The sequence below is a fragment of the Chionomys nivalis genome, chromosome 21 (assembly GCF_950005125.1).
Source record: "Chionomys nivalis chromosome 21, mChiNiv1.1, whole genome shotgun sequence".
Taxonomy (NCBI): Eukaryota; Metazoa; Chordata; class Mammalia; order Rodentia; family Cricetidae; genus Chionomys; species Chionomys nivalis.
Window position 1 is genome coordinate 15,313,507 of NC_080106.1, and position 23,629 is coordinate 15,337,135.

Below are 23,629 nucleotides of genomic sequence, written 5' to 3' on the forward strand. Positions count from 1 at the left end.
GTCGTGGCTCTCCATTGGCTGTAGGAAAGAAACGTATTTGGTCTTCAAAGTCCTGGCTTGAACTGACACTAGGATTGACGAACCTCACTAGCAAGATGACCTTTTTCCCCCAAAGCATGGAAGATGCTTCTAGCCCTTCCATTAGATTGACTTGCACTGTTTCTATGGAGACCTCTTTCTCCTCCAGTCTGACCTACACTCCTCACATCTCTTGCTCAATAACTGCTTCAACTCTGCAATACCTTGATATGGAATCCCTTATCGATCACAGCCCCGATTCTGTTTGTTGAGAGTCTGCCTTCTGATCCTTTAAATTACCTCATAGGTCTAGTGTCAGAATTAAGTTGCCATAGTGCTGGAAGTCACGGGTCTAAGAAAGTGACAATGATGGTGATAATAGCACAAAGATATCAAAAACTATGTGTGCCAGGCTGGATGGTTCCTGACCGTGGAGTATGTCGTTTTTCCTTGAGAACACCTCTGGGAGGTGTTGTAATAGGAGGAGCGGGGCTGCGTCCCCGGCACCCAGCCGCCCGCATGGCTAGCTTATGCCCCGAAATAATTACACGGAAACTGTATTCTTTTGAATATTGCCTGGCCCATTAGTTCCAGCCTCTTATTGGCTAGCTCTTACATATTGATCTAACCCATTTCTAATATTCTGTGTAGTACCACGAGCTGGCTTACCAGGAAAGATCTTAACCTGCGTCTGTCTGGAGTGGGAGAATCATGGCGACTCCCTGACTCAGCTTCTTTCTCCCAGTATTCTGTTCTGTCTACTCCACCTACCTAATTTTCTGACTTATTAAAGGGCTAAGGCAGTCTCTTTATTTAACCAATGAAATTAACTCCTCCATCAGGGAGGGTGGGTGTCAGGTGACAGTTGGATAACTTGTAGAGTGAGAATTAGAGAAGAAACAGGAACCTGCAGCTTCTAGGGGTTCTAAACATGCTAGGGACATGGATGGGTCAGATCTGCTTTATTACTCTCTTGATCTGTTCCGTCACCCAGGCTCTTGTGACTATCATCAGAAAGCAGATCTCTTGAGCACACACACACGCATGCACATGCACACACGCACACACACACATACCCCTACCACTTAGGTCTAAACAGTCAGTGATCTGGATATTAACTAATGCTCCCCCCTCTTCACTAAATACACACAAGCATGCAGACTCCGCAAACTCTCTTCCTGTTTATCTCCTTACTGCAAAAGAAAATTGCTTTGTTGCCACCAAGTTGACTTGCCTGTATTTTGAGGAGTTTGTCTGATTCCATCCATCCCAAAATAAAGCGCCGTACCCCAAAGCTTTGACTCTTAGCATTTGTGTGTGTGTATGTGTATTGCCAGTCTCACTCCCCCTTTCCCTCCTCTTTTTAGGATATCTGTAAATCACTCTGGTGCCACCGCGTGGGCCACCGATGTGAGACCAAGTTCACGCCGGCAGCAGAAGGAACCGCTTGTGGCTTGAGCATGGTAACTGTGCACTTGTTAGTCTGCAACTCTAGAACGGTGCCAAGGTCATAGAGCAGTGGCTTTAGAAGGGCACATTTTCGGTGGCTGCATTTTTTTTTTCTGGTTTCTCTTTAAAGTAACCAGCATTAGCAAACAGAGATTATAAAACAGAATCGCAACATAGACCAGTTCACTCATTTGTTTGTATAGATATTTTATTTGTGTTTCTCTTTATGGATGGGACCTTGGGTTTTCAGCATCTCTAAGTCACTGACCTGATGGGCTTCACTGCAGTCCACATGTGGGCTAAACTTCATGTTCTATAAAAGAGCCCCAGGGGCAGGTGTTCCCATTAGGAACAGAAATGACTGTCCACATAAATTTTCATATTTATTTCTGTTGTCTTTCCTTTTCCTAAGAGGGTCTGGCAGGAGAGCAGTAAATGAAGTATAGTTAGCAAGTCCATTGGAAAACCCACACTAGAGCATCAACATATAATGAGATGGTGCAGGTTTGATGATCTTGGTCATTTGTTTTCTCAAAACTCTCCTAATCTGAATAAAAGAACTGATCATTTGAAGTGATTTCAGTTCTTTGGTGACTATTGAGTACCAGTATCAGGGTGAGTCTCTCTGAAGATACCGACGTGAGACTAACTGAAAACTCAGTCCTGTTCTTCCAAGAACCCATAGCAGAAGCTGCCAGCTTTTACTGTTCTTCAAACGTTCCTCTTGAAACACTAACCGCTATCACCCAAAGGAAACAGCACTGGTTGTGATCCAATATTCCTGTCAAATGAACGAGAGTATATACCAAGTGGACCCTGGGGCTGACATTGAAGAGACCTGAGAGACTACGGAAATAGAGGCAGAGGGCAGACACAGGGCACCAAAACGGGGGAAAGCTGAGTCCTTCCATCTCAAGATGTGTGTGCAAGGAAGAGTTAGGTCTATACTGTCACATGCTGAATTAAAAAGTTTTGGGGCAGGATCCTGGGGCTCATTCTGTAATCCCAGGATTCAGAAGATGGAGACAGGAGGCATGCCATGAGTTTGAGTTCAGCTTAGCTTACATAGCAAGTTCCATGACAGCCTCTGCCAGGTAGTAAGATCTTGCCTAATAATGTAAATAACATATTTTAAAATGTACAGTGCAAGTCATGGCTAGTCAGTCATATTGTATATTTGAGAAACACTAGGAATATGTGTGATAGATAAGATTATATGTATATCTATTTAATATTTTCATTTTATACATAGAATTTTATATATACATTGTGTTACTTGCACCTATGTGTAGATTTCTGTAAATTCCCATTTGCTACACAGATTGAAAAGGCAGAGGAAGACAGTCTGCCAGCAGTCTGACCTAGGACAAGGATGAATACTGAGATTATAGCAGCCCAGATGTTCATTCAATGGTTGAAGCAGATATAAAGAAATGCATTTCCAACAAAGAAATTAGATTAAGATTAAGGCACATCAGTTAGTAATGTTTGTCTATAAGAAACAAAATGATCCCTATGTAGTTGTGAAATCTAGATTCTTCTATGTGTGTTATAGTTGTGTCCCTATAAGACTGAGCAAGCCAGAAAGTCCCTACTCAGTTCTCATAGGCAAAGTAGCCTTCAATTCCTGAATGCTTGAAAGGGCTCTAGAAACCTGGTGAGACAGGTCTTTCCACTGTTCCCAGTCATCAGAGCAGCTTGGTTTGCTCTTGGCTGCTATTGCTGGTGGGACCATGGGCTATTGCTCTTCATCCAGTGTCAACCCAGTCAAGGCCCCTTGATTCCTGGTGGGAAAGATGCATGTAGCAGTAGCAAGAGCCCTCAGATGACTGATTGGCCCTCCACAGTGTTACATAATTTCAAGCTCTGAAATGGCAATTAATGCAAGCAAAAGAAAAGCTTAAAACAGAGGGATCAATCTGCTCGTGGCAAGAATGTGAAGAAAAGAAGAAATATAACCAAGAGAAAGCTCACTTTCAACAAAGCCACACAGTGAGCAGTTGCACAGCCAAATGTATCATGGGAGTAAGGGGGATGGTGGATAGCTGTAAGTCAGACAGCCTCCTTGTAATTCTATAACTGAACACCCCTTCTCAACAAAACCTGGTGTCACCTAAAGCCCAGTCCTTTGGATCAAAGTACAGAGGTTTTCAGTGTGTGGTTCTACTAAGTCTTGCAGGACTTGCTCAAAGTGAAAACACAAGAAAAAAAAGCAATACTTCCAGAGATGAACTCAACCCCTAGGGAAGGAGGAGAAATGGGGGTGGGGGCTAGCAAACCCTGAATTTACTGCAAAAGAAGAACTAACATGGGAGGCTAGCAGAGAAAACAATCCTTAGCCCACCTTGTGCAGATCACAACCAAATGAAGGACTCAGAACAAATCCATCCAAGGCACTGAAGATCACCTGTCATCAGAAACGGGCACCTTCTATGAATGTGATTTGTTCAGACAGAAAGTTACTAATTACTATCTGATGGTTGAACGAGGCAAATCACATGCACAGTTAGCTATACCTCGCATCTGCTTTGATAGTGACATCATCACAATGATCAACATTTGAATGCATTAGAATTGTTCCTTAAATAGCATTGTTTCCATGCAACAAGGAGGCCTCCTTGTAATTCTGTCTGACGACTTGGGCCATTGTATAGAATCTTATCTGTCTGATTTCCCTACATAGACAGTTCAAACAGCATGTGCTTCTCACCCTGAGGATGGAGAATGCCACATCTCTTTGAGGCAGACTTGAAAATACAGGCAGCAGCCACACAGCCATAAAACACAGCAAGCAAGAGCCGTGTCCGTGTCACACAGTGTCCCTCCTACCTTCCCGCCTTTTCTTTTTTATTGGGCAGACATTTGACTCTCCCTGAACTTTCCCGGTGCTCTCTGATGGGAACCATGTCTCATGTTCTTTCTACAGTGGTGTCGACAGGGCCAGTGTGTGAAGCTTGGAGATCTCGGGCCCCGGCCCATCCACGGCCAGTGGTCTGCCTGGTCGAAGTGGTCAGAATGCTCGCGCACTTGCGGTGGAGGAGTGAAATACCAGGAAAGGCACTGTAGTAACCCCAAGTAAGGCTCCAGGAGGAACGGGCTTTTCAGTGGGATTTTCTTCCTTCCAGTTAAAAGCAACCAGCCAAGGTTTTCCTGTCCACACACGAAGGCTGTGTGTCCTGGGAAGTGGGGCAGGCAGAAGCATGTGGGTGGAATTGAGAACACAGCAGAAGAGCCACTCTGTTTGTTCATATGATGATCTGGGACCCCAGTCATCTCCTGAACTTTTGTCTTAACTGGAGCAAGGCTCTGCGGTTCTACACCTGAGCTGCTCAGTTGAGCAGCTTGGGGACCAGAACGTGTGTCTCCAACAGATGAACTAAGAATGTGTAATGATTTTTTTCCCTCGTAAGAATAGGCTTCGATCCCTGTTGATAGGCACGTCTGACTTCTCAAAAGATACCTGAAATCAAAAGCTATATCGTTATGTGAGCAATTGCTATGCAATGGTGACTAAGTTTAGTTTTCTTTAAAAACAAAACAGAAACCCGATATGAGAACTGACAGCATACAGTCACATGTTGAAACTGGCTGTGGTCTTCTTTAGGGACTCTGCCATCCCATTATTATAGAGCCTGAAACTGGGAAAGTACAAGGGCATTTAAGTAACTTCAGAAGATTGTAATTGACACGTGAGGTGAACGCCTCCTATTTGTCCTGGTAGAAAGGTCTGAGGTGTTGCAGGTACAAAGACCCAGAGAGCTCATCTGCCCTTTCTAAACGTGTGACTTTGGAAAAGTCACGTGAACTCTAAGCTTCTGTTTCTGTACAAAATGAGATGTTAGTGCTGTCTCAGAAGACTTTGAGGAATTAAGAATCGTGTCTGTAAAATTCCTCAGTGCCTGTAATCTCAGCACTTGGCCTGAGTCAGGAAGAGTAAGGCTAATCTGGGCTGCATGGGGAGATCATATACTGAGAGAGACAGAGACAGACATGGACAGACAGACCCCAAGTGATCTGAGAGATAAAGTAACACCCAATAGACATGCAGCAAAGCATTCTGAGAGCCACATGCTCTCACAGTCCTCATCTCAACCTCTCCAGGAGGACGGAGTCCCCCAGCATCACCCTAGGGACCTATAGAGGAAGTGGTAGCTGCAGGGTCATGACTCTACCCATGGTCTATAGAAAGTATGTCAGAATAAGAAGAGTGTGGCGAGGCCCTGAAGACTAGGGTTGATTTTGCCACCCATTTGGGGGATGGCAGCCCACTGAGATTAAGAACGTAAACTGTAAACTGTGGAACCCAACACCCCAACCCTGCCCTAATCCTGCACCGCCAGCCGTGAAGCCACCAGCAACCGGTTCTCCCTTTCCCCAGAGTCCTTGTGTGTGAACTTGGGATCAAGATGACAGCAGCCCTGCTGAGGACTGTAAAGTGCTCTGCAGGAGGGCCCAGCATGCCATAAGTACTGCAGGAACCTGCAGTGAACTGAGAACCAACACATAACAAAATCAGAGTAAAAAGCAAGCTTTCAGAAGAGAAAATAGTATCTTATCTGACTCAGCAGTATGAGTGCCATATAAAGTTATTATTATTATTATTAATTATTATTATTATTTCTTTTTGTCAAAATCCAAGGGGCAGGTTGGAGTTAATTAGATGGTGTGTGTCAGGTGCTTCTTGGGATATCTTAGGCTGCTCTGGAGCCAGCCATCCTCCCTCCTCCTCCCTCCCTGAGGATTGACTCTCGGGCCTCGCACACAGTGATGAAATACTCCAAGCTCCCTTTGCAGGCCTCTTTTAACTTTTATTTAGAGACAAAATGCTGGCTGACCTTGAGCTCTTTATCTACCCCAGGCTGGCCTTGAATTTGCAGTTCTACTTCCTCAGCCTCATAAATAGCTAAGATTACACACCTATAGCAATAGCTGTAGTTCCAAGTCCCCAGAGCTTTTCAGATACAGAATTATTGACATAGAAGGCTGAGAAGTTCCTGTGAGTTCATCTCTTAAGAATTATTTTATTATTTTATGTCTCGTGTGTGTGTGTGTGTGTGTGTGTGTGTGTGTGTGTGTGTGCTCCTTCATGTCTGTGCAGAGACCAGAAGAGGGCACCTGATCCCTGGAGGTGCAGTTACAGGAGGTTGTGGGCTGCCAGATGTGAGTGTTGGGTATGGAACGCCTCTGGTCCTCAGCAAGAGTAGGGTATTCTTAAGTGATCCACATCTCCCCAGCCCCAGGACTTCTTTTTCACATTGCAGGATCAGCATCCATGGCATCTTCTCACTGTTGCTAATGGCATTACATTCTATCTCTTTACTCCCCACATTGTAGCAAAGAAAACCGTCTTCAGGCATTGCCACATGTCCTAAAAGGAGCAAAATGTACATCTTTCTGAGACTCCTCAGACTCAGTCCCTGACTCTAGCTGGAGGAAGGCTTGGCATCCCTTCATGATTTATACCAGATTATAAAAACCATCCTTCTGCCACCTCACTGTAGCCACTGTCTCTACAGCATTCTTCAAAATCATTGTTACTTTATGTTCTGCAGCATATTTCCTGGGTCTGGTTTTTATGCATGACTACATCTTATAATCCCAATATTTTCCTGAGAAAGAAAGGAATTGCGTTACTTAATAGCTCTGCCAGTGGTGTGCAGGAAAGGCATCCCTGGGATTTCAGTTAAAATCTTTCTCATGCCTATGGGATTGAGAGCTCACCTTATGATAGAGAACTGCTTGTGGAAATGGCATGTCTTGGTTTTAGAGATCCCTAATGAGGAATTAATCACTAAACTCTTTCTACTTGGTGGAGTTCTGCAACGTTACACAAGATCAAAGATAATTGGAATACTGTCTCCTCTACCTCAGGGTGAAGCCACAAGTAAAACGAGAGATGGTCAGTTAATCCCAAAATGGTTGAATTAATTGTTCTATCCAGCCCCTAATTCTATTTGTTGGAGAAAAGCTGCTTTTTTTCCCTCACCCTTTCAATGTCAAGTTATTGATTTTTTTTTGTTCCAGCTGAGTTCTGCCATTTGGTTCTGTTTGTAGCTCTCAGCTTAACCGTTTTCATTTTCTCACTGGAGAAGCAGTGTAAGGTTCCCATTTCATCCCCTGAGCATCTCCCAAGGATGGTTTTGTTTCATAAAAGAATGAGGTATACAAGGCGATGTGTAGACTTGCCAGCATGTTTAGCCTCACAAGGGGTTAAAGGTCCTCTGATTCCACAGAGGCCAACATCAAGCATGTATGATTGCCTCCCCTGTCTGTAGCACGCGCTTTATTTCTTCTACACCCCGTTTCTTTGCCGTTCCACGACACCTGAAGAGCCCCTCATAAACTTCTTCAGGCATTTTCTCACAGACACATTAAAGCCACCCCATCATTTCCAACTGCATGCCATCCCTCTTTTTCACAGATGGGCAACCAAGGGAAAAAAGGGATTCCACTCACAGCATCAGCACCACTTGGTCACCACACTGACAATGCAGATTCAAACCAAGCTGTATAGACTTCACTCTTCAACATTTCTCCTGGTTCCCTAGCTACCAAATGATCACATTGTAGTAGAGCCTTGGGATATTCCTTTAAGTTCTATTTAAAAAATTAACAGTGTCATCCTGAGATATTCTAGAACATTTCTGAAACACAAGTCTTTTCAGCAAAGAATTATAGAGGAACCAGTCTAGTGCCACCCAGTCCCTGGAGTTTGGGAGGAATCTGGGATTTTACAACAATCATTCAACTGACTCTGGGGCCCATTTTTCTAGCCAATAATTTTCAGGCTCAATTTTCAAAATCAGTGGGGTCCTGTAAATGGCACACCAATTTATTTGGAAAACACATATCACACACACATACTGTGTGTTCTTTGTTGTTGTTGTTGTTTTTCAAGACAGGATTTTTCTGTGTTACAGTCCTGGCTGTCCTGGAACTAGCTCTTGTAGACCAGGCTGCCCTTGAACTCACGGAGATCCACCTCCTTCTGCCTCCCCAGAGCTGGGATTAAAGGCGTGCTCCACCACTACCCAGCTAAACTGTGTGATTTTATTGAGTCTGTGGATGTAGATCAGTTGGTAGAATGCTTAATTGGCAGAGGCTGCTTGTTTGTTTCCCAGCCATCCAGACCTGAAATAATCAAACAGAAACTTTATTAATTAAAACACTGCTTGGTCTATTAGCTTATGCATATTTCTAGCTAGATCTTACATTTTAAATTAACCCATGTCTATTAATCTGTGCATCGCCATGAGGTCATGGCCTATTGGAAATGTTCCAGTAGGCTCGTATGGGTGGCTTTCTCTTTCTGCGGCTACATGGGATCTTTCTGACTCTGCCTACTCTTTCTTTCTCTCTCTCTCTCTCTCTCTCTCTCTCTCTCTCTCTCTCTCTCTGTCTCTCTCTCTCTGTCTCTCTCTCTCTGTCTCTCTCTCTCGATATATATATATATATATATATATATATATATATATATATATATATATATATCTTCCAGCCTGGCTATATTCTGTTAAACCATTGGCCCAAAACAACTTTTTTATTAACCAATGGTATTCATACCATACAGAGGGGAATCTTACACCAATTCTTGCTTGGTATGCATGAGAATATCTGTGCTCAGTTCCCAGCCCTGCATAAGCCAGGCTTCGACTATCTGGAATTGGATTATTCAGGAGGTAGATTCAAGAAGACCTGCACTTCAGGTTCATTCTTGACTGTGTAGCAAGTTTGAGGTTAGAATGAGATACATGAGACCCTGTCTGAGGAAGAGAGGGAGGGGCACGGACAGATAGAGAGCACATACATGAGAGAATGTAAAGAATCTTACTGTATACATGTGTGTCTGTATGTATTTATCAGCATGTCTAAGGGGAATCTAATAGTCATATAACCAACTAATACTATAAGCATCTGTGCTCAGGCTGACTGATGCAAAAACAAATACAGTTCTTCTCTATGTTGTGGGAACTCCTTCAGCCAATAGCCTTTAAGCTATCAGTCCACTTTGGGCGTGGCCTCATGTACTAAACGTGCAAATGAAAAGTGCATGCAGCTCCCCCCTTTTTGTTCTGCTAAATTTGGTTCCAGTTCCCAGCACATGCAGCGGACTGACTATCACTACCCTTACTGTGAGTTTAGCCCCAAAGAAATAAACCTGTATTAAAGACCCCAATCTGGGCTCTTGTGGCCCTCTCTGGTACCACTACAACTTTGTAACGCAAGAGCATGTGCCGAGACTTCGCTTTCTGCCTCTCTTCCTCTTTCTAATCATAGAGCTCGGGGCACACTGCAGGATGTTATGGGAAAGTTTTCTATTTGCTTATCTAAACGTTCATGCTTAGGAGCACAGAAATCCAGGTGTGGCCGTGCATCCCTGGAGTCCGTCATTCAGGAGGCACAGGCAGGAAGATTCTGAGTTCGCACTCAGCAGGGACTGCCTTTTGCAACTCAGTCTCAGAGAGAATAACAGGCTGCAGGAAAATGCTCTTGAGTTGGAACATTTGCTAGAAAATCTGAAATTATTGGCAGCCGTGACTTTGACCACTCTGACTTTAGCCCATAACAAAGAAAAGTGAAATCTGAGTATCCTGATCAGAGAGAGCATAGCGTGGCTTGTAATTTGAGAGGATGAACTATTTAAAATGCTTAACTCATCTATAAAGTCAAGGACATTAAACCAGCATATGAAATTAAATGCTCATCTGCCTCGCCGTCAAAGACAGGCTCCCTCCCTGGCTACTTTGCCCCTGGATCTTTCTCTCAGTCCCCACGGGGTTCAACAATGCCTGTCTTGCACTGAGAAATGCAGTCCTAAGTGACAAGGAAGAGAGTCTGGGCCAGAGTCCAAAGATCTGAGGTTCAGCTCCACTATCCCCCTGAGCTGTGTAAGCTTCACTGACATGCTGTCTGGGCCTTGCCTGTGCTTTCTTCCCTTCATCCATCTGTAGTGGAAAAACCTGTGAGTTTGGAGGCCTTGTCCAAGCTGTGGCTGTGTAGACTGGACAAGTCACACCCTGTGATGGTTCTTAAGCTGAACTAATAACAGGCAGTCCACATACAGCCAATCTTTAAAATCTCAGAGAGAAAACCTTGAGCCGAGGATTTGCCGTAATAATGCATTGTAGAGTATTGAGGCCATGATAACACAATTTAAGGTCTACTAATGGTCATTTGGGAAATCCTAGGGGATCTGATTGAGCGCCACCCCACTGCATGTTTAGCCATTTGCTCCAGAATGTTTGTAAAAGGCAGAAACTTCTCATTCTGGCCATGCAACACTTCCTGTGTCTGTGGAGTTCATCCGTGGGATCTCAGGAAGGCTTGCTAGAAGATGCTGGGGTGGAACCAGCAGTGCTCTGTGACAAGCCTGGGCCTCCCACAGGGACAAAGAGTTTTAATCACATCAACTTATTAACCTTGAGTCCCCTTTCAGGTGACCTGTTGTTATCAGATTTTGTATGAAGTGGTCCACAGTTGGGTTTTAGCTCTGGAGAAGTCTATGGGGAGGGAGAACAAGGAAAATGCTTTTGGGAAATTAGACTGAGTGAGTGGTTAGTGTTGGGTACAGGCTAGGCTGGGTGAGTGGTTAGTGTTGGGTACAGGTTAGGCTAGGTACTAGTTAGTGTTTGGTGAAGGATAGGCTGGATACTGGCTAGTGTTGGATGCAGGCTAGCCTGGGTACTGGTTAGCATTGGGTGTAGGCTAGGCTGAGTTCTGGTTACTGTTGGGTGCAGGCTAGGCTGGGTACTGGTTAGTGTTTGGTTCAGTAGCTAGGTTGGGTACTGGTTAGTGTTGGGTGCAGGCTAGGCTGGGTACTAGTTAGTGTTTGGTTCAGTAGCTAGGCTGGGTACTGGTTAGTGTTGGATGCAGGCTAGGCTGGATACTGGTTAGTGTTAGATGCAGGCTAGGCTGGGTACTGATTAGTGTTGGATGCAGGCTAGGGTGGGTACTGGTTAGCGTTGGGTGTAGGCTAGGCTGGGTACTGGTTAGTGTTGGGTGCAGGCTAGGCTGGGTACTGGTTAGTGTTTGGTTCAGTAGCTATGTTGGGTACTGATTAGTGTTGGATGCAGGCTAGGCTGGGTACTGGTTAGTATTGGGTGCAGGCTAGGCTGGGTGAAAGGTACAGTGCAGTTGCCCTTTCTCTTCGTTTATCTTCCTGGCTTTTACAAATCTGAATTTGCCCACTCAGCTGCCTTGAGAGCTTGCTATTGAGATGACAATGATTTTCTCATGAGATTCTCAGCTTGCGGAATTAGTCCCCGCTTCTCTTTGCACTTGCCAGGAAGGCTGCCAGTTACCAAAGTTAAAAGGCAATTATGCCAGTGAAAACAAGGCAGTGTCTCCCCTGAGAGTGTGGGGTCAATTGGAATACCACCCCTCCCCCCAGTATAGAGAAAGAGCCAGAATGCTCGTTCCAGCGCTGACAGACCTGGCCTGGAGAGCGTGGTTCTTTCACTCTTTTCCCACATGCCATGATCTCCAGGGTAGCAGGTGCATTGGAAGTGCAGGAAGATGGTTAGGATGTAATGAGAGGGCAGGAGAGAGCCTGGAGATCTGCATTTGCAGCTTTTGATACCCTAGCAGACACTGTGCATATGCAGCACACATACTTGTTGCAGAGAACATCTTACTGTGTTCACAGAATCCCTGACATGTGAAGTAGCAAGAGTATTTTTGTCATCGGTTGTTAAGGAAAGTTCTAGAATATGAAAATTAGATCAGAGATGGCAAATGAGTTTAATTTTATTTGCCACTTACAATTAGGCATAGCAGCAGCTGCCTGAAAGTATAATGAATATGATATTGCAATTTTAAGGTTATATTAAGTTTCTGTGAAAACAGAAAGAGCTCTGTGGTTGATTAATTATGTCTGCACAGGAGCACGAAGGGACTAGGCAAACTGCATGGCATGTATTTCCAATCATGCAATAACTAGGTACAATCGCCCGTAGTGCAATGATACTCCCCTCAATTGTCCCTTCTTGCATTATTATATGTGGCTGTGAGTAGGGTGTTTGGTACTAAAATTCCTCAATTCTGTTTTTAGGCCTCAGTATGGTGGCAAGTTCTGTCCAGGATCTAGCCGTATCTACAAACTGTGCAACATTAGCCCTTGTAATGAAAACAGCTTGGACTTCCGTGCCCAGCAGTGTGCGGAGTATAACAACAAGCCCTTCCGGGGATGGCTGTACCGGTGGCGACCCTATACCAAAGTCGAAGGTAAGTCAGTCACCGTGACACTCTGGGGTCTCTCTGTGGATAAGATGTAAATTCACAGCACAGAACGAGATCTCGGCCCATGTTAAACAGTTTCCATGTTATTTTCGATTCCCCAGACTTGTCCTGAATCAGTGTTTCATCAACTTTCATAGGTGTTGTTTATTTTTGCAGTCTTTTTTTCCTTCCCAGAAGACACCTTTTGTCTGTGAGTGAACGGACCTGTGTGTTTGGAATGGACTTATATTTCTAAATGTCCCATTGACAGCTTGGTGATTTTCATTTCCTAGGGAGGTTAATTGAAAGTGGTTTGAGTTGTCTGAAAAACCTGTGAAACCATATATGTCCCACAGAGACAGCGTATTTAGGAAGGGACATGTCAGATGATTGCAAGTGCAGGAATTTTTTTTTTTTTTGTAATAAGGATATATGTCTGGAGAGAGAGAGAGAACAAAAAATTATACCAGGCTGGTCATATTTATTTTAACAAAGTTATAGCTTGCATTTAACTTTTTAAACAATAACTATAAAGAGAAACAAGAACTTGGTATTTGAGACAATGTATCATTCTTTAGCTCAAAATAATTTGGAATTTACTATGTGTCCCAGGCTGGATTATCTAGCTGCATTAGGCTTTTTAAATTAACTTGTTTTTCTCTTGGCTAAATAACAAAACATTTGCTTTAGTTGACATGGAAAAGTTAGTATACATTCTATTGCCCATGCTGGATAATCTGTCACTAGTCCAGCCGTGTCTTGCCATTTTTATACTGTCCTGGCTTTTCACTTTCCTGGGGAAGGATTTGTGTGGCTCTTAGTTGCACACATGTAGAAGGAGACAAGTATGATGTTTTTGACAACTGACGGGCTGTTCTCAAAATGAACCTGTGCTGTCAGTTATCAGGAGGGCTTTTGTAATTAAAGGACTATAGTGACCAACCTCACCTGATGTTAAGAGCAGGTAGCATGGCTTTAAATGATACCCACCTGGATGTTTCAGAAGTGCTGACTCCGCATCCAGGACTGTCTGTCAAAAGCAGAGGCAAATGTGAGCGTTTTGAAGACTGTGTCTCAGGAGAAAATAGTATGAGCACTGTGGTTGCTTATTATTTTTTTTTTAAAAAAAAGTTTTAACACATTGAAATCAAGGTGTTTTACATTTTCTTCAAAGAATACATCTGTTGTTGGTTTTTTACTCATTTTACTCTCTGGAGGCCCACCACCCAGCTTCAAAATAAATACACAAAGACTTATTGTTTCTTACGAATGCCCTGCCTTAGCTTTTCTTATTTTTAGCCAGATTTTCTTAACTTAAATTCTCCCATCGAGCTTTTGCCTCTGGGCTTTTATATATCTCTATTTTATATACCTTTCTTTGCTTCTTATTGCATGACTTACTGTGTAGCTGAATGAATGACCTCTGGTATCCTTTCTTCTTTTTTCACTTCTCTATCTTCTCCTCCAAGATTTCTCCTCCTATTTATTTCCTCTTCCTGTCAGCCTCACCTATCCTTTCTTCTGCCTAGCTATTGGCTGTTCATCTCTTTATTAGACCAATTGGGTGTTTTAGACAGGCAAAGTAGCACAGCTTCACAGAGTTAAACAAATGCAGCATAAAAGAATGCAATATATATTTGCATCATTAAACAAATGTTCCACAGCATAAATAAATGTAACACATCTTAAAGTAATATTTCACAACACAAATCTGTGTAAAATCTCAGACTGTCGTAGAGTCTCAGCTTTAGAAAGACCTAGCCAATACATTCTTTTGTCATTTTTATTCCCTAAAGCCTTTGTCCTGCTTTAGTCTTAACACAAGTCTACTTTTACATTTTTGTTTATTTTTATCGTGTGTATAAATATTTTACCTACATGTATGTTTATGGACAGACCCATTGGAACTGGACTGACAAACAATTGCGAGCCGCTATGTAGATGCTGAGAATTAATCTCTGATCCTTCGCACGTGCTGCCCTTAGCCACTGAATCTTCTTTCCAGTCTCAAGTTTACTTACTCATTTATTCATTTACTCATGTATTCATTCATTCATTTGTTCATTCATTCATTCATTTATTATTTATTTGTTTGTTTATTATCTTTACAAGAGCCTCAGGTCCGCAAGCACCAAGCCTTGGTACATCCTCAGCATGTTTTGTGTCCACAGCATCTAAGAAGGCAACTTAGTCTATACTTATAGACTAGTTTTGGAGGCTTGTTGTTGAGTTTTTAAAAATCATACAGGGTATCACTCTGTAGCTCAGACTAACTTAGAATTCTCTATCCTCCTACTTGAGCCCCCTAAGTCCTAGGATGATCAATGTGCTACCATACCTGGCTTTATTTTTTTTTAATTATTTATTTATTTATTTATTATGTATACAACATTCTGTCTGTGTGTACGCCTGCAGGCCAGAAGAGGGCACCAGACCCCATTACAGATGGTTGTAAGCCACCATGTGGTTGCTGGGAATTGAACTCAGGACCTTTGGAAGAGCAGGCAATGCTCTTAACCTCTGAGCCATCTCTCCAGCCCCATACCTGGCTTTAATAGCTGTACTTTTTTAAAATGAATGGATGATTACCAACTGTCTAGAGGGACACATGAGCCCTGTGTAAGTGATAAGTTCTCTGTCATTACAGGCATTCATCTAGGGCTTGACTGATGAACAGGGAAGGACACTACACAGCCGGCTCCAGCACACAACAGATAGGATCAGCCAAACTGCTCTATTTCTAGCATCCAGAAGCAGATTTTCTCTTGTGTGCACACTCCTGCAACCCCATGTTTCTCATATAATTCCAGCACTCGGGCAGCTGAGGCAGAGAGATGCCCTGGTTTGCTTTTCATTGCTGTGATAGCCACTCTGAACCAAAGAAGCCTGGCTTTGTTTCATCTTACGCTTCCAGTTTCCAGCCCTTCCTGAAGAGCAGTCAGGGCAGGAGCTCAAGCAGAAACCATGGAGGAACACTCTTTATGGACTCTCCCTACTTCGTGCTTTGCTTGCTTTCTTGTGTTGCCCAGCCCTACCTGCCTGGGTAATGGTGCTACTCACAGTTGGTGAGGACCTCCCATAGCAACCACCAATCAAGATAGTCTCTGGAAGACATGACTATGAGCCAGTAGGATCTGAGCAATTCTTCCGTTGAGGTTTCCGTCTTCCAGGTGACTCCAGGTTGTATCAATTTCATGCTAAAAAGTAGCAACACAAAGGGCATGGATTGGAAGCCAGCTTGGGCTGCATAGTGAGACAGTCTCAAGACAAAGTAAAAGAACAGAAGAAGGCTCTATCTTAAATGAAAATCTTTTCCCCTTAAGTGACTAACTTCTCTTTTATCTTTTTTATTCTGTTTTAAAGGGAAAAGTCCTGCCTGGAAATATGTACTGGACCCAAAAAAGAAAAATAAAAGCTTTTATTAGAACTTTTAAATTTCTGGGATTGGTAAAGAAGAGAAAACACACATACACACATGCATGCACACACACCATCCAACTCCTTAATCTCATTTATAAAAATTAGACAATATTAAATAAAGTTGTTATTTGAAAAATTAAAAACATTGTAGTTGAGAGAAAAGCATTTTATCCACCCACACATCTACATATTTTGACCACAGTAATATATTTTCTCTCATGATTAAATTTTAGTTTTGCCTTCTGGTGAAGGTTTCGTGGAACAGGACTGTTTATGAACTGTTTACACATCTATGTAAAACTGTTGTTAGGGATATCGCTCAGTGTCGCCTACGGAAAGTCCCATGTGAAAAACGTCATCTGGAGTTGCTGGCCAAGGACAGCTGTCTCTATCGGAGAAATTGGCTTGCTTACTCCTTCCAGATAACAAGAGCCCTTGAACTACACTTTTTTATGTTTTTCTATGATACTATAAATTTCTCAGGAGATTAATGACCGACACAAAGTACTTTTTCAGCCTTTAGAATTAGCTAATTTAGCCTTTCTATTTGTGACATTTAATCTGATGTTTTTTTATAAACATAGTTTTCTGCATTCTTTGGTTTTTGAAGTGCATTAGTTTTTACCTTTTTACAGGCTGTATAAATATCTATGGGGATCCAGTCTCAAACCAAAATATTGACTATAACTGATCTGTTTGTGAAAATTAGAGTTTTATTAGAACACAAAGCTATCATTTCATGTACCTACTGTTATTCATTAACTTCAGGGATCACAAAGTCTGTAATTCTTACAGTACAGGAGGGTGACTGCTCAACTCAGCAATCCTGTTCATGGTGATGATTCCTAAGATTCGAAATACAAAATTGTGAGGTATCAAGACAGGCATGATGCACACACCTTTCATCTCAGTACCTGGGAGGCAGAGGCAGGTTGATGTCTGTCAATTCGAAGTCCGCCAGGTCCACATAGACAGTTCTAGGCTGGCTAGGGTGGCACAGTGAGAGACTCTCAAACAAAACAAAACAAAACACAGCCCACATTTCATCAGTATCAGTATTTAATTGGTGTTGGGAGCTGTGAACCTCCAGATCCTGAATTTCTTGTAAACAACTTGTTTTCCCCTGATCTGAGTGCCTACAGCTGCTTTGAGCACGAGGCCCTCGGGAGTTCCTGATGGCAGGAGAGTGGTTTCTGGTGGGTTTGACTGGGGCATGGCTATCCCTATATAAGCTGCCCCTGGACACAAAAAAGTGGGCATTCTTGGGGCATTTTGGCATCAAGGATGCCCTGTGTCTCTGTCTGTAAGTCTTTGTGTGTTTCAATCTCCAGCCCCTTGCCCGGTTCACGAACTGTATGGTGGCGCATAGAGCGCAGACAGGCGTCATGTGCCGCAAACTGGCTTTTTATAGGCTCCCAAATGACATTTATCTTTTGAAAGATACATACATGTGGTCTTCTGTGAATGCACAGGCACACTTACAAACAGATTCTATAGAATGTTGTCTTTTCTCACAATAGTTTTCTGAGTTGATTTAATTGCTCTGTCTGGTGGTCATGCTTCTTTGTACACCAGCCAGTCTTGACCAAGTCCTCCTTTTCTCTCTCTGCCCCTAGAGGAGGATCGATGCAAACTCTACTGCAAGGCTGAAAACTTCGAGTTTTTTTTCGCCATGTCCGGCAAGGTGAAAGATGGGACCCCCTGCTCCCCACACAGAAACGATGTCTGCATCGATGGGATTTGTGAAGTAAGAGGACATTTCCACCCCCTGAGTGTGCAGTCACCTTGTCTCCTCGTGTCCTGTGAGGATGGTTGAGAAAGTCCGTGTAATACACTCTGGGAAGAGGGACAAAGTGTCCAGTTGAGACATGCATCTCTGAGTCCTTTTTCAAATGACCCCTTCATTTTCTGTTTCAGCTGCTTCCCAGAATAGAGAATGGTGTCTGGTGGTAGACACCTTTGCATCACTATAAAAACACAGATGGGAGTGATGCTGAGGCCTCAGGACCAGACAACTCAGTGCATTCACCACACATTAGCGCCTCCGGCGATGCGCAGGAGCAGGGCTGTTCTCTTTCCAGACTCACTTTACTATGAAAACTTCATTCTTTTCCGGGGTGTGTGTGTGTGTGTGTTTGTTGTACATGTGTGCCTGTGCTTATTTGTATGCATATGGGTACTTTGTGTGTGTGTATATGTGTATGTATAAATGTGTTTGTGAATATGTGTGCATGCGTGCTCATGTGTAGGTGCATGTGTAGCACAAATAATAAAGACCCAGAAAGAGATACTGGGGTTCAAGCTGAATATCAGAAAAGCAAAGCAGCCAGCGTCTAGAGAGATCTTACGTCTACCAAGACTCAGACGAACAAAGGGGCTATCCCTCAATGTTTTCCACCAATCTCAGACTCTATATTCCAGTGAGTTCCTCTTCTTTTCCCTTTGTATTTCCCTCTCTACCCAGCTGTAATGCTGCTGTCTTTACCTTCCTAGTGCTGGGATTAAAGGTGTGAACCACCACCACCTGGATCTGTTTCTGGATCTATCCTGTATAGCCCAGGGTAGCCTTGAACTCACAGAGATCCAGCTGTCTCTGTCTCCTGAGTCCTGGGGCTAAAGGTGTGTGCCACCTCTCCCTGGCCTGTTTAGCTGACTAGTGTGGCTGCTTTTCCCTCTGATCTTTATTCAAGCTTTATTTAATAAAACACAAATAATATACCGCTGTATATATGCCTGTGTATGTGTGTGTATACGTGTATATGTACATGTGTATGCATACATATATGTGCATGAGAGGAGTCTGAATGTATACTACTCAGCATTTTTATGCTTCATTCATACAGTTGGCCTATCTGGTAGTAACTCATGACTCTTTATTTTAGCTACACAGAGTCTAAAAGTCTTTGGTCAGTTGTGCAATTTGATCGGCTCTGCATTTGCTTGAAGAGGAAGAGTCCCTTTTCTTAGGAGGGAAGTACATATAATCAGCACTCACTGGAATCAGTTGATTAAAACAATAATATAAACAGAAAGAAGGCACAAAGTTAGCAGGCATATGGGGGACTTCCAGGAGAACTGGGGGGTGGTAGGAATATAGATGATCAAAATACAGTGTACACATAAATGAAGTTTTTCAAAGAATAAATAAAATATTATTTACAAAGGATAGCAGAGCAAAACTTTGAACTCTGGTCTGCTGTAGGCTCCAGCGTTCCCCTTAGCAGAGCTGCCTGCCTCCTACCGGTCTTCACCACTGGCTTTGCTCATCTTTGATTTCTTCCCGGCTCTTGTCCATCACAGCCTGTGGGATGCGATCATGAACTTGGCTCCAAGGCAGTTTCAGATGCATGTGGCGTTTGCAAAGGTGATAATTCGACGTGCAAGTTCTACAAAGGCCTGTACCTCAGTCAGCACAAAGCAAATGGTAAGAACAAGAGCTGCTTTACTCCCCTTGTTGCTGCTGGCGGTGCCCCCCCCCCACCTCTGAATGGGGAGGGGATTGTGCTAAGGTAATCCTAGCTCATCTGGCACTAAGGTAATCCTAGCTCACCTGGCACCAGGGATACTTTTCTCACACAGCAAGGTTCTTAGGGTGAGTGGTTTCGTCTATGCATTGTACCTCAAAAGCATGTTGCATGCACCACAGAATGGCTCAGTAGAGAAAGGCACTTGTCACCCAGAACACAAGGAGGAAGGGGAGATCTGATTTTCAAAAGTTGCCCTCACTTCCTCATGCATGCTGTGGCACACGGGCACATACAAACACGTGCATACACACACACACACACACACAATTCTCAAAACAAGAAAATTAAATTATTGATCTTCTTACTTCATAAAATTGGGGTGAATAGTCTCAAAGGCCCATTAGTGGGCACTGCATACCTCTGGGTATTTCTAGCCATCGTTCATTCTCCAAGCTCCAGGGTTAAACTCGGAAATATTCTTCCCTTTCCATTCAGAATATTATCCTGTGGTCACCATCCCAGCCGGGGCCCGAAGCATCGAGGTCCAGGAGCTGCAGCTTTCTTCCAGCTATCTTGCTGTTCGAAGCCTCAGTCAAAAATATTACCTCACAGGGGGCTGGAACATCGACTGGCCTGGCGACTTCACCTTCGCAGGGACCACGTTTGAATACCAGCGTTCCTATAACCGCCCCGAACGCCTGTTTGCTCCAGGACCCACCAATGAGACGCTGGTCATTGAAGTAAGTTTGATTCTGAGGCTGGTGCCTCTTGTGGCATTGACAGCAATGACTACAACTTGAGCAAACTCAGAGGACTCCCCTTCAGCTCCCTTCCTAACAGGAGACCACTCTGAGTGCAGTGGGGGAAGGGCAGTTAGCAACTCTCTTTTGAGGAGCTGGAGGCAAGGATCTGATGTGCCTGCAAGAGGTTTCTGTATTTAAATAGCAGTTTTCTTCTGCTGCACTAGCTTGAGAGAGCCCAGGAAGGCAAAGGTCATCCTCACTATGACACTCTATGTTGTGTCTGCCATTCGGCGTGTCCATTGCAGCTATTCCCAGTCTCCATCCGCTGGCCCAGGAGGAGGCTTTTCAGTCAAGAAAATGCTAGCTGAGTGTCAGCAGGAGTTTAGTCATAACTTTGTAGGTTGTAGCTTCCCCAGAGATTAAAAAGAAAGAAAGAAAAACATATGAATGGGCAGTAGAAGCAACAAGCACAGCCAGCATCTCTCTAAACACGTGTGCAAGACTGTTATCATGTGCACGTTTCCCGAGTCCTCTGGGTCTGCTCTCTTCCTGTGATCGTTTGCTCCCTAAGGACTGTGATTTATTCCACGATGTGTATAAGTGACGACGCTCACCATTTAACAAACACCCACATAACCACGTGTTCTTGTTGGTCGTTTTGCATTCAGTTTTTTTTTTAACCTACACAATTAGAGCAGAAAGTTTGCTGTCACTCAGATTTCTGTTACTGTCACAGAATACCTGAAATAATCAACTGAAGTGCGCGCACACACACAAGAACTGTGTTTTGATTTGGAGATTTGAAAAGTTCCAGGCTGTGCTCTGTTGGCCCTGTTGCTATTGCTGTATCCAAGGTAGCATCAGGAGTATTTTGTGGATAAAGATGGCAGCCAGGAGTGAAAGAGAAAGAAGAAGGGTGGGGTCAGAGAATCCTACCAATAAATTCTTCACCCCTAGTGACTTAATGTTTTTTGACTATGGTCCACCATTTAAAGGTTTTACACACACTACCACCACCATCACTACCACTACTACCAATGCCATCGTCACCACCATCACCACCTCCACCACCACCACCATCACCATCACCACCTCCACAATCATCACCACCTCCAGCATCATCACCACCATCACCACCTCCACCACCACCATCATCATCACCACCTCCACCATCATCACCACCATCACCACCTCCACCATTATCATCACCACCTCCACCACCACCATCACCACTTCCACCACCATCATCACCACCTCCACCATCATCACCATCACCACCTCCACCATCATCACCACCATCACCACCTCCACCATCATCACCACCATCACCACCTCCACCACCATCATCACCACCATCACCACCTCCACCATCATCCCACCATCACCACCTCCACCACCATCATCACCACCATCATCACCACCATCACCACCTCCACCATCATCACCACCATCACCACCTCCATCACCATCATCACCACCATCACCACCATCACCACCTCCACCACCATCATCACCACCATCACCACCTCCACCACCATCATCACCACCATCACCACCTCCACCACCATCATCACCACCATCACCACCTCCACCACCATCACCACCATCACCACCTCCACCACCATCATCACCACCATCACCACCTCCACCACTATCACCACCTCCACCATCATCACCACCATCACCACTTCCACCATCACCATCACCACCTCCACCACCATCATCACCACCATCACCACCTCCACCATCATCACCACCATCACCACTTCCACCACCATCATCACCACCATCACCACCTCCACCATCATCACCACCATCACCACCTCCACCACCACCATCACCATCACCACCTCCACCACCATCATCACCACCATCACCACCTCCACCATCATCACCACCATCACCACCTCCACCACCACCATCACCATCACCACCTCCACCACCATCATCACCACCATGTCCCAGCAGTGTCACAGGCTAGGGACCAAGTCTCTAGCACATGGCACTTTCCCTCTTTGACTTGACATAAAGATAGGGGCTCGAGCATGAACAACAATTAATAGCTTCCTCAACCCACAAAGAGAGAGCTGAAGCAAACAAGCTGAAATGCACATCTTCTCCATCCAGGAGCATGAACTCTTAGCGCAGCCCAGCTATGCTGCTCGTCTCTGCTCAAACAAAAGAGGTCGATTATCTGATGGAGCTGCCTCGAGCACTGTTGTTAAGTCTGCTGCGGACTCGGTCCTCCTGTGGTTAGGCACTGTGCTCATCTTCTCTGTGTTTTAGTTTCTCTTTTGACTTCTGGGGGAGAAGATGTATGTGTGGGGGTGATGCTTGTTAATGTAGGTGTCTACACACAACACTTGTGAGAGCATGCATAAAGCGGCCGTGGGTCAACCTCAAGTGTTGTTCCTCCAGTGTCGCCATCTTGTTTTTGAGACAGGGTCTCTTACTGACCTGCAATTTGTGAAGTATGTTAGGCTGGATAACCAGAAGGCTCCAAGGATCCACTTGTCTGCCACTCCAACTCAGCATCACAAGTCTGGACAGCATGCCCAGTTTTGTTTATGTAGGCTCTGGGGATTGAACTCATGTCTCCATGCTTGCCTGGCAAACACTTTACCCACTGAGCTACCTTCATATTCCTCATGCTCTGGTTTCTTGAATGCCCACAACACCCCATGAAGTAGGAAGGGTTTTGAACCCCCTTTACAGACGAGAACTCTGAGCCTCCCAGAACATGTGTGACTGAAGCGGTACTACTGAGAACGGACCTTGGGTCTTTCCAAGTCTGCCGCACACGAAGCTACCCCACACCAAAGATGCTTGAAAGGCCCAGGCACTCGCACAGTAAAGTCTTCTCAAGGCAAAACTGCACCAGTTGATCTAGAAGGTTTGGAAGCTCAGGAAAGGTGGGAAGCTATGCGAGCAGGTAACTGAGCTGCTCAGACACAGTTGCTACCAAGGTTATTTGTAAAACATTTTTCTTCTGAGAATCAAACTGAGGGTCTTGCATATGTATGCCAGGGGTACACTTTACCTCTGAGCCACAGCCGCGGCCCCCTGTCCACACTTGAATCCACAAGATCACTGGAATACACCCAGCAGGCATAAACCGGTGGCAACTAGTAGATCACTATGAAAGCTGAATATTAAGGCTGGTACCGGGAGCTTGACTGATGATTTTTGCCTGTGACTCCTTATTTCATTCTCTCTGCCTGATGAGTATTTAAGCTATCCACATTCCCTGTATCCGTGCATGCTTAGGAAGCATCTCTATCTACCCTTGCTCCTACAGGCTTCAGAGTACCATAT

At 44.3% G+C, this 23,629-nt stretch overlaps 1 protein-coding gene across 2 annotated transcripts in view; it reads left to right on the top strand.

Annotated features, from left to right (window-relative positions):
• Positions 1 to 23,629, top strand: part of Adamts18 (ADAM metallopeptidase with thrombospondin type 1 motif 18) — a 133,019-nt gene that overhangs the window by 78,276 nt on the left and 31,114 nt on the right. For both annotated transcript variants that reach the window (XM_057753875.1, XM_057753876.1), the window contains 6 exons: positions 1,386 to 1,481; positions 4,394 to 4,542; positions 12,518 to 12,690; positions 17,721 to 17,851; positions 19,405 to 19,528; positions 20,067 to 20,311. In XM_057753875.1, coding sequence (XP_057609858.1) covers positions 1,386 to 1,481; positions 4,394 to 4,542; positions 12,518 to 12,690; positions 17,721 to 17,851; positions 19,405 to 19,528; positions 20,067 to 20,311 — 918 coding nt within the window. The remainder of the gene's footprint in view (positions 1 to 1,385; positions 1,482 to 4,393; positions 4,543 to 12,517; positions 12,691 to 17,720; positions 17,852 to 19,404; positions 19,529 to 20,066; positions 20,312 to 23,629) is intronic.